The sequence below is a fragment of the Orycteropus afer genome, unplaced genomic scaffold (genome assembly GCF_000298275.1).
Source record: "Orycteropus afer afer isolate SDZICR_OR568_19922 unplaced genomic scaffold, OryAfe1.0 scaffold00113, whole genome shotgun sequence".
Taxonomy (NCBI): Eukaryota; Metazoa; Chordata; class Mammalia; order Tubulidentata; family Orycteropodidae; genus Orycteropus; species Orycteropus afer.
This window is the reverse complement of record NW_006921700.1, coordinates 3,895,007-3,906,769: the sequence shown is the minus strand read 5'-3', so window position 1 is coordinate 3,906,769 and position 11,763 is coordinate 3,895,007. Positions and strand designations below refer to the sequence as shown.

Sequence of the window (11,763 nt, the reverse complement as noted above, 5' to 3'; positions counted from 1 at the left end):
TGTGGGTCTTAGTCAGGGAAGGCTTCCTGGAGGAGGAGGCTGTTGACTGAGAGGGTGAAGTTGCATGTCCTTGGTGAGGCTCCTTTCAGCCTTGGGTGGCAGACAATAGTCTGTTCCCTCTTGTTCCTTTCAGCAGATTGAATGGTTAATGTGGTTCTCACCGTTGGAGAAGGAGCCCTGGTAGCACCTTATGGTTAGTAGTTTCTCCCAGTGGCTCCATGGGACAAAGACCTGGCCATCTGCTCCTGTAAAGATTACAGCCAAGAAAACCCTATGGGGCAGTTCTACTCTGTTTCATGGGGTCGCTACGAGTCACAGTGGCCTCAATGGCACCTTACAACACCCTCAACCCACCCTGTCCTCCTGGAAGCCTGGGCTGCACGTCCCTAAGACAGTCCAGCTCTGTCCCATTTCTGTCCCAGTGCCCCTGAGAAAGGTAGGGCAGGGCCTTGGCAGCCACGGCCCATCCTAACCTCTGTCCTTTGCCCACAGCTGCAGAGTACGGGCCGGCTGCTGGAGGAGCAGCTCCCCGAGATGATGACAGAGCTCCTGGCCAGTGCCCGTGACAAGATGCTGTGCCCCTCAGAGTCCATGCTGACCCGGTCGCTGCTCCTGGAGGTCATTGAACTCCACGCCAACAGCTGGAACCCTCTGACACCCCCCATCATGCAGTACTACAACAGAACCATCCAGAAACTGACAGCCTGACAGCCAGGGGGACTGGCGGGCGGCCCGCAGACAGCTGGGGCCCTGGTGCGCAGAGCCAGATGGACAGTCAGGAGGACAGGGGTGGCCCTGGTGGGAAAAGGTGGTGGGGAGGAAGGCAGGCAGAGCCAGGGGCCAGGCTGGAGCCAGGCAGGGATGGGATCCGACCCCTGAGAGAAGCCCCCCACCTGAGCCCCCAGCCCGAGCATGCCGTGTGCACACCAATAAGGGAGAAGAGGAGCCCCCCACCTGAGCCCCCAGCCTGAGCATGCCGCGCGCACACCAATAAGGGACGCATGTTTCTTTCTTGTGGTGGCCCCAGCCTCATCCTCCCTCATCCCTGCCCTCCTCGCCCCCTCCCACCCAGCACACCCCCCACAGGGGCTTTGTGCCTGGTTTCATCTCTGTGACTCCTCCAAGACCCCCCAGCCTCGCCCATCGGGGGCTGGCGTGGGTCAGAAGGGACCTCGAAGGCTGCAAAAGTGGGTCGGAAACGGGCATGCATTGTTCCACATTCTGTCCGCTGCGTCGCCAACTGGCAGGAGGCAACGTGTAGCAGATGTCCCTGAGGACAAAGGCAGCCACAGTCCCTAGAGCCACCATAATTGACGGCCTTTGTCAGCCTCGGTTGGTGGAGCAGGGAACAGACTCGCCTTTCCTGTCACCTTCAGGCTCCTCCCGCCCCTACTTCAGTCCCTGCCCCCAGGGCTCAGACCTGGGGGGTCGGAGCAGGAAGAGAGGGAGCTTGCAGCTATATTTGCGCTCTTGTTTTATTTTCCAAAAGCCGGCTCCTTTGAAGTCTCTTTTCTCAATGGAAAGAGCCCGTGGTGGGCGCGCATTCCGCCCTCTGAGGACCCTCTGATTAGCTTGAGCGCAGACCTGAGCCTGCTGGAAGGATTCTAGCCACAGACAGCTTGCCAGTAGCCAATTAGGGTAATTGGAAACTTCTGGCCCGGCGGGGGTCCCTGCTGGAATCCTGTGTTCCTCAGCCACTAGCCTCCAGCGCCCCTGCCATCTCATTTTAGCTTTGCTTTCTCTCAAAGGGCTGATACTGTCGCCACTGGAACTGCATTCAAGCCAGTCCTGGCCCCCGAGGCTGTGTGGCAAACAGGGCACAAAGCATGGCCGGCAAATTAAAACCAACATGCTTGGTGACGGTTCCCAGCTCCATACATACTGCTGGTCCCAAGCTCTTTCTGGGGACAAAGTTGGGGCCTGGGGGCCTGGGCTGCCTGGGCCTATGCCCCTTAGCTCAGTGGGCTGTGACGTACCCCCAGCCTCATCACAGACAGGACCCAGAAGCCCAGCTTCCCCCAACCTCGGTCTGTGGCTCCAGGGAGGGCTCTACAGCCCCAGTGGGGCCAGGAAGGAGGGGGATCCACTGAGTCATGATGGGACTGGCGTTGCCAGGTGACCGTTTAGGGCTGCCAGAGGGAGCTTTCCCAGCCAGAAGCAAGGCTAGGATTTCCTAGAAGGACAAGGTTCTAGTGAGCTGACGGTTAGAGAGGAGGCCAGGGCTTGAGTGCGGGGAGGCTGGCTTCATGAGCTGTACCGGCGTCTGCCCAGCTCCATCTCCAGGGCTGGGGTCCCCACTGGAAAAGAGCCCCAGAGAATGACATCAGCAGCCAAAGGCTTCCTTAACTTACTCCTTTATGGGGGTGGGTCACTTCCTTGGCCATTTGGTCCAAATCTGACTGGCCGGGGATGGGATGGGGAGACAGTCCCCAGTACTCCCTGGTTTTCCTCACTAGCCTCAACCTGCCTCTGTCCCCTGGGTGTGAGCCTGTGGGGACGAGGTGTGGAGGACTGGTGAGAACCCTATGTTGCCCCTGACCCCTTCTTCCTCCCCTTACCCCCCCCCCCCCCCCCCCCCCCCCCCCGCCGAGCTTTCTCAAGCTTCTCCTTTGTGCTTTCCACCTCAGCTGGTACCTCAGACCCAGCCTGGGGCCCGTGGACACCAGGAGCCCCTCAGGAGGCCTTGAGGGAGGAGCTGGGACGATGTTAGGATGTTCATGGAGCCTGGAAAATCAAGCTCCCTGGAGTCTTACAGTCCCAGCCTGGCACGCAGCCCTAAGAGGATCACACCTGTGCTTAATGGGGGAGCACTTCCCTCAAGTGTGTGGTATGAGTGTGAGTATGAGTATGTGTGCATGTGCGAGTATGTGTACAACATGTGCGTGCACATTCCTCTGCTGAGACAAAAGCAAGGCCCAGGAAGAAGAGAGAGGCCCAGGAGGGAGCACTCAGGTCAGTAGAAGGTCTGACTCAGGTCGGACCCTTCCCTGAGCTCAGAGACCCCATGAAAGGGGCTCTAGAACATGTGTGGAGGGTCTGTGTTTCCTATAGAGGCTGATACAGGTGGGCCTGTTGCCGCCTTCCTCCTGACGGTTCCCCTCGGTGGTCTCGCCTCACGGCCAACCCCGCCTTGACTCTTAGGACCAGAACGTGGAAGAAGTGAGCTATAAATATGTATACATATATAAATATATTTTTAATTATGTGTCGTGTCATGGTGGCTCCAGACATGCGGTTTGCCTAGTTTATGCCATTGCTTGAAGGCGCTTCCTGGCCCATCCAAATAATCATTTAAACTATTTTCTCTAAATGCTGTAGCTGCTACTTTTTCAGACATGGAAAGAAAAATGTTTCAAAAGCTTATTTTAAAGAAACAACATGAAAGCCTAATGTCCAAGACTCTGAGGCAGCTTTCCACAGGAGACCACTCAGAGAGGAACTGTGTGGGGTACAGTGGGCCTCCCCGGCCAGAACCCCCTCTGCTGAGTGAGGACGGCCATATTCCACTTGGCCTCTGAATGTGTTTGGTGGAAGGCAGAACTGACTCTTGTGTTTCTGAGGCTTGTGTTGCTCCCCTGTTCACCCATGGCTTTCTTGGTGTTGAAGAGACAGAGTCCAGCCATCTGATGGTGGTCCCATTTCCGTCTCTCCCTCTGCTGTCAGGGGGCTTTAGTCATCGTTCTCTTCTCAGGCAGGCTACTCACCACCTCAGTCCTGCTCCGCACAGCCCTGTGGCTTTGCCTAAGCTCTGGCCGCAGTCCCTGTAAGGCTCCCAACCTTCCCTAATCGAGGCTGAGAGGCCCTGCCACCCTCCCTGGGGGGTGTGCACCCCAAAACCAGTTTCTGTCTGTTTTTCCTTTCTTGTCCACTCTGTAAGCCTTTATGGTCTGGAGATCATCCTGTCTGTTCATGTAAATGTAAATGTTGGCCAAGTTGGTATTTATTCTAATTTTTATTTTATTTTCTCTGAGGGGTGGGGGTGGGGGGTTGGGAAATGTACCACTGATCACGCCCTGGGCAGCTGCAAGGGCCGGTGCCCAGACAGCCAGGCTGCCTGGAGGAGCTGCCCCATGGGGCCACCCCAGACGGGCCTCCGAGGAGCCAAGTCCGAGTCTGTTATCTGGAGTCAGAAGCAGCCAGAGCTTCTTGTGTGATGGACTCTGGGCCTGCCTGTGGGAATCGTGGCATTCAGCTGCCAGGCACAGTGTTGGGAAAGCCCAGACGGGGCCTTTGAGGACACGGGTCAGAAAGACAATGTCCCTCTGCTCTGGACACTTTTGGGGAAGGGCCACCCACCTCACCTGAGCCAGCTGGGAGCTGGACGACGGGACCTACCTCCCTGGAGCAGGGGCCTGGGGCTTCCCGCCAAAGCTGCAGCCAAATCCTGCTCACGCAACCACCTTCCTTCCCTCGGTATGTCCTGCTTTCCAGCTGAACCCAAACTACAAGTGGGTTTCAAAAAATAAACACCACCAAAAAGCAAAAGCACCCTGAATCCGTGTTCTTTGTGTGCTCAGCTAAGGACTCTCTCCTAAAGGTTTTTGTGCCTCATCAGGTGTTTGGGGGAGGGGAGCTCCAAGGAACCCCCTCCTGGAAAGTAAGCTAATGATTCCTCCCCTGTTCAGGCCACATGGAGAGCAAGGGCAGAGTCTATGCTTGGGGAGGGTTGTGAAGGAATGGTATGGGAAAACATGGGTAGAGGGGACTTATTTCCCAAAAGCTGAGAGCTATGACCTATCCAAGGTCATAGGATTAGGCCAGTCCTGGAGAAAATGGCTTTCCAACTAAAGGTATGCTTTGCTGCAAGTGTAACCACTCCCCAAACCTACCCTTTCCCTGGAAATGTCACTATGACATTAGGAATGACTCATTTTAGGAAGGCTGAGACTTGGGTCTGTTGTTCTTGTTGTTATGTACCATTGAGTCAGACCCGACTCATAGTGACCCCTCCATGGGTTTCCAAGGCAGTATCACTATGGAAGTAGATTGCCCAGCCTTACTTCCGAGGAGTGGCTGGTGGGTTTGAACCGCCAGCCTTCTGGTTAGCAGTCAAGTGCCTTAGGCACTATGCTACCAGAGCTCCTTGGGCCTAGTGGCTTCTAAAAGTCAACAGCAAGTGGCTGACCAGTCCCTGTTGGCCAAATGAGTCTTTCATTGAAGGGTCCCAAAGGGGTGCAGTAATTTCTTTTCCTATGATGACATGTCCCTGGTTTTGCACAATCCTTCTCTGGAAAGGCTTTTGGGACACTACCTCCTGGTAACAGCTCCTCCATTGGGGGTTCTTTCTGGCTCAAACCTGCCAGTCTTACAGCTCCTTGGGGTGGCAATGGTAGTATCCACCCCCTTCATGCTTCCTGGCCCAGCCAAGATGGCGGTCGGGCAACCCCGGAGCCTGATGAGGGCAGGTTGAGATGTGTTCATTGCCCATTATTGAGTCACACTCCACCATGACACGGCACGAAGACAGCCAGCCAGAGAGGCAGACTGAGTACAGAAAGATACCATTTTAATTAAACAATTGATTGTTTGTTTGTTTTTAATGAAAAGGAGTAGGAGCTGAAATTGGAAGTCAAATCAAAGGTGTTTGAAGAACAGAGAGGGTAAAGAAAGGGACTTCTTACCACACCCTGTTCACCTAAAGGGAGAGGAGATTTTCAGGGTGATTTGGTCCTCCTGGCTCCAGAAGGTTCCAAAGTACCGAATACTATGAAACACGTCATCTGAATAATAAGTGTTTCAATCCTGCTTTTCACCATCTCTGCTGAGAGGTGTCATCTCTCCTCTGGAAGGAGGGTTACTTTTGTACTGGCATCTTTAGGACAGAGGGAGGGGAAGACTTTGTTTTGCATGAATAAGCTAGAAAGCACACACACACACAGTGTATAAAGACCTTTGAAGTACGAAGGCAAAAACCAAAAAAAAACCCAATGCCATAGTGAATTCTGACTCATAGTGACCTGCATTGGGTTTCCAAGATGGTAAATCTTTACGGAAGTAGATTGCCCCATCTTCCTTCCGTGGAGCAACAGAAGAGAAAGAAGGTAAAAGAGAAAGAAATGCTGATGGCTTGCCATTCATGGTCTCTCTTATTCTCATGGTTCCCTGCACTGTGCCCAGCAGAACCGTACATTGGTAATCCATACACTGCCTCAGTTGGTCCAACGAGGCAGGCAGATGAGTGTTTTGATTCCCATTTTATGGATGAGAAAACTAAGGCTGAGAGAGTGACATGACTAACCCAGAGCCCAAGGCCAGTAAGTGAAAGAGCCAGGGCCAGAGCAAGAGCCCGGTGCCCTTTCCACTAGTGCAGACAGTGAGCATGCGGTCTGCCACCTCTCCCCTCTGACTGCCTCAGAGCAGAACCCAGGGAGCTGGCCAGTCACACCAACAGACAGAGGCGCAGCCAGCTGCCTGCTGTGACTCTGCGTGGCAGGCTGCATGGTATTCCCTCTGCATCTGGGGAAACTAGGAACGTGATGAAATGGCTCAATCCAAGGGATTTCGGTGGTGGGGAGGGGAGGAGGAGGAGCGATGTTGCAAAGTTTGGGACTGTTATATAAGGGATCCCTTGTAACATGTACCAACTGTCCTGGTGAATTTCTGTCCTCCAGTCCAGTGGTTCTCAAAGGGGGTTGGGGGTAGAAGGTGAGGTCATCCATATGATCATGACTGGCTGTGGTATGGCCAGCCACACTGTACAGATGGGTTCCTATGGCACTCCTGGGATCTCACCTTGGTCTGAAGCAGAGCCCACTCCAGGGGTGCCACCCTCAGCCACCAAACTCTTCTGCCTCTGAGTCTCATCACTCTGTCCCCAAGTCTTTGAAGTGAATCCTGACTGTGGGTCCTACCTTAAGGTGGGGAACCAGCAAAGGAGAAGAAAGATGCTTTATCCACCTTAAGGAGCTTGGGGTCTCCCTGGGGAGCTAGAACTCACGTAAAATAGACAACCAACAACAGGAGGCCTCTGGCCATCATCATAGGTGGTATTGTCCTTGGGAAGGGCCTGATTCTTCTGTGGAAGGGGCACAACCCAGTAGCAAAGCAAAGTAAGAGTCCAGGGTCCATCTACAGAAGTTCTATGGTCCCTGCACATTGGATTTGATCACCTGGGAAGCCCGCTTCCTTTCATGGGTAAGAATTCAATGGGTCGGTCAAACTCACACCCCTCTGTCCAATCCAACTCCAAAAGAATCCAGGTGCTGTTGAGTTGATTCCAATGCAATGTGCCACGTAGAACTGCCCACAGGGTTTTCAAGGCTGTCACCTTTCAGAAGCAGATCACCAGGCTTTCTTCCAAGGCTCCTCTGGGTGACTTTGAACCACCAACCTTTCAGTTAGCAGCTGTTTGCACCACCCAAGGCACTCCCAGTTAGAATCCAAGAGGAATAAGTCTCTAGAAACTGCAGTCTTAGAAAACCATAGGACTTGTGAAGTGAAGCTAAGGACTGGGCCATGGGGAGGTGGGGAAGCTTCCACTCTCAGAATTCTGGACCTCACCCTCTGATGGAATTCAGCTCATGGAGTCCAGAAAGAATATGTGTGACTCCAAGTGTCATCCTTCAACTGGTATTTGTTGGAGGAGAAAATGGCCCTCTAAAAAAACCATGCTAAAAACACTCCAGTGCCTAGAGATGACAGCTTGCTCTATTTTCCCTGGTCAGACTACACTAGGAATGTCGGTTCCCTATAGGAATTCAATTTTATTAGGAAGGAGCTGGGACAGGTCAGGATGGAGCTTTGGTGGTGCAGTGGTAAAAGCACTGGGCTGCTAACCAGAAGGTTGACTGTTCCAGCCCACCAGCTGCCCTGCAGGAGATATGGTAGTCTGCTTCCCTAAAGATTTACAGCCTTGGAAATGCTATGAGACAGTTCTACTCTGTCCTATAGGGTTGCTATTAGTCCAAGTCACAGAGTGATTTTGGTTTTTGGTTGGGGACAAGTCAGCAGAGGAGTGATCTCAGCAGTGCTAATATTTAGCTGGAAGAGCCTCCATGTAGCACATGTGTCCTCAGAGGTCAACGTGGCATGGCAGGGAAGAAGTGGGGAATGGGGACAGAGCTGGACACTTAAGAGTGGGCTGTGGACACCCTGATCCAAGGGCAATATGAGGATGGCAGACAGCACAGCAGGGGAACAACTGAGGATCAACATGAGGGAGTGAGTCCCCCATCACTGGAGGTGTTCAGGCAGAAGCTGGTGACCCTCAGGAACGGTGCCAGAGGAATCTCTCTTCACAGTGCAGGGTGTAGAGCCCTTTAATTTATGAGACTCTGTAAAGGGAGCAAGTCCTCCTGGGACGTTCCTTTTCCAGGAACAGCACTTGACCTCAATCCCTATTGTTTTTGTTAGATGCCCTCGAATGGTTTCCAACTCTGAGGGACCCTATCTGTGTACAACGGAAAGAAACACTGGCCAGTTCTGTACCGTCCTCATAATCATTGCTATGTGTCAGTTCATCTCATTGAGGGTCTTCCTCTTGTTCACTGACCCCCTACTTTACCAAATATGAAGTCCTTCTCCAGGAGCTGGTCCCTTCTTACAACATGTCCAAAGTACATGAGAAAAAGTCTCACTATCCTTGCTTCTGGGAGCTCTGGTGGTGTAGTGCCTAAGACATTTGACTGCTCACCAGAAAGGTGGATGTTCACACCCACCAGCCACCCCTCAGAAGGAAGATTGGGCAATCTACTTCCATAGAGATACTGCCTTGGAAACCCAAGAAGGGGTCACTATGAGTCGAATCAATTCCACGGCAGTGAGTTTGGTTTGGTTTTTATCCTCACGTCTAAGGAGCATTCTGGTTGTACTTCTTCCAAAACAGATTTGTTCATTCTTCTGGTAGTCCATGGTGTATTCAGTATTCTTTGCCAACACCATAATTCAAAGGCATCAGTTCTTCTTCAGTCTTCTTTATTCGTTGTCCAGCTTTCACATTCATATGAGGTGATTGAAAATACCACAGGTTGGGTCAGGAGCACCTTAGTCCTCAAAGTGACATCTTTGCTTTTGAACACTTTAAAGGTCTTTTGCAGCAAATTTGCCCAATGTAGTACTTTAAAGAGGTCATTTACAGCTGTGTAGATCAAACAAATTATGGATAACATTGCAAAGAATGGGAATTCCAGTACACTTAATTGTGCTCATGTGGAACCTATACTTTGACCAAGAGGTAGTCATTGAAAAAGAACGAGGGGATACTGCATGGTTTAAAATCAAGAAATGTATGTGTCACAGTTGAATCCTTTCACCATATTTATTCAATCTGTATGCTGAGCAAATCATCTGAGAACCTGCACTATATGAAGAAGAAGGTGGCATAAGAATTAAAGACTCATTTTAACCTCCAATAAGCAGATGACACAACCTTGCTTGCTGAAAGTGAAGAGGACTTGAAGCACTTACCAATGAAGATCAAAGATCATGCCTTCAGCATGGATTAGACCTCAATATAAAGACAAAAAAATCCTCACAACTGGACCAATCAGCAACATCACGATAAATGGAGAAAATATTGAAGTTGTTGAGGGATTTCATTTTACTTGGATCCACGACCAATGCCCACAGACACCACAGTCAAGACATCAAATTATGTATTGTACTGGGTACATCTGCTGTAAAAGTCCTATCCAATCCCTAGAAATTACTTAATCCTTTTTCCTAGATGACACTCCAAATGCACCAGGCTGTCAGGATGCAGAAGAGAGTCTAGAGCCCACCCAGTCCCACCCTGCTATTTTACAGATAAGGGAAGAAACTTGCCCCGGGTCACTATGGTGCCTGGTATCATTTATGGGCAGTGTTTCAGCACTTGGCTGCTAACTGAAAGGTCATCAGTTCAAACCCACCAGCCACTCCAGGGGAGAAAGATGTGACCATCTGCTTCCATAAAGATTACAGCTTGGAAACCCTGTGGGGCAGTTCTACTCCATCCCAAAGGATCTCTGTGAGTTGTCAGCAATGAGTTTTGTTGAGAATTTTTACCGAAGCAGATCGTCAGCCTTTTCTTCTGTGGCGCCCCTGGGTGTATTTGAACTGCCAACCATTAGGTCAGTAGTTGAGCACAAACTGTTTGAGATATCCAGAGACCTTTCCACAGCACACAGAAAGAGTGAGAGAAGAAAAGGAGAGAAAATCTTGGGAATCAGTTAATTATCCAGGTGGGAAGCACCCCAGTGGGTGAGGGATGGGCAGGCTGCACCCAGATTCTATGCGTTCTTATTCTCACATAGGACCAGGGCCCTCCATCCCAGGTCTCTGGCATTGTACAGAATGGAGGTGTTACACATACATTCATGTACATGACTGGAATTTATCCTTTTAAACAGAAAAAAAAAAAAGTTTAAAGTTTTAAAAATCTTTTCCCAGTGGGTCATACACATCCCTGATTTCCCAAACAGAGGGCATCATCTGTCACCTTTTCTTGATGACTCAGGGTCATTTCAGCAACACTAATTAGTAGAGTGGACTGTATTACAAGGTTAGCCTCAGGGATTATCCAGATATATCCAGTTTGCTTTGCTTTTTTAATTACAGCATCTGCATTTTACAGTTTTTCTGCCTCCTCCCTGTCATAAAGCTCTTCTCACCACAGTCAGTAGGCCTGTCGTGGCCTGAGAAGCTAGACCACCACATTTGTCAGAACTATTTGTCCAGAACGAGCAAAGAGGCTCTGAGCAAGGCCAAAACCAAAAGCCAAACTCACTGCTGTCAAGTCAATTCTGACTCATGTGACCCTGGAGGACACAGTAGAACTGCCCTTAGGGTTCCCAAGGCTGTAAATCTTTATGGAAGCAGACTGCCACATCTGTCTCCCATGAAGCAGCTGGTGGTTCAAACCATTGACATTTTGGTTCGCAGCCACGTGTTTAACCAGTACACCACCAGGGCCCCTTTGAGTGATGCCAGAGGGGCATTTTTGTAAGCAAAGAACATGAGTTTTACTGAAGGAATGGATGTTTTAAACAACCACTTCTGCTCAAGAGCCATGTTTTGCCTTCCTTACAAAGCTGTGAGTCCACCAGATAAGAAGCGTTTTGCTGATCTAGAAAGTGGTGTTCGTTCATGTGTGGTCCTCCTGATGGCCCTGTGAGGCCAATGGGATGGGGCTTATCCTAGTTCTCCAGGAAAGCCTGCTGACCTCAGAGGGCAAGGCTGGACCACGACCAGATGAGGTTCAGATTAGGGTGAACCTCATGACCACTGGCCTGGGTACCCTGCCTCCAGGCCACACCACATCTGCCATCAGAGCTGTGGGAAAGGGAGCAGAGGCTACTGGGCTTGTGGGAGAAGCACTGGATTGAGAGGCAGCAGATCCAGAGTCTAGTCCCGGTTCCACACTTAACCAGCTCGCTGCTCTTGGAGGTGGCTCAGTTGCCTTCTATAAAAAAATATATAGGCCTCTTAGTTCTTAAGGTGTCCTCCTGTCATGATGCAATGGATCACTTTTAGATGTCTTTCTTGCCATGGTCTTATAATGCCCACCAAAAGATTAGGTGGGACTACGTAAATAAGGTGCTTGTAGCCCACCAAGGGGATTGGACAGCTTGCTAGTAATGCAAATAAGGTGCATGGAACCCCTTTGTGGGTGAGACTATGCAAATAAGTGTATGGAACCCTAACAAGGAGATTGGTCAGTTTTGCCATCCCATTAGGCTTAAAAAAGGAGCTCTGGTAGTGTAATGGATAAGGCATTTGGCTGCTAACCAGAAGGTCAGCAGTTCAAACCTACCAGATGCTCCATAGAAGGAAGAAAGGGCAATC

The 11,763-nt window shown here is 50.9% G+C and overlaps 1 protein-coding gene across 1 annotated transcript in view; it reads left to right on the top strand.

Annotated features, from left to right (window-relative positions):
* CTIF (cap binding complex dependent translation initiation factor) overlaps positions 1–708 on the top strand; it is a 303,014-nt gene extending 302,306 nt beyond the window's left edge. The window contains exon 11 of the mRNA XM_007943827.2: positions 493–708. Within this exon, the coding sequence (XP_007942018.2) occupies positions 493–708 (216 nt within the window). The remainder of the gene's footprint in view (positions 1–492) is intronic.
* Positions 709–11,763: the final 11,055 nt, after the last annotated feature.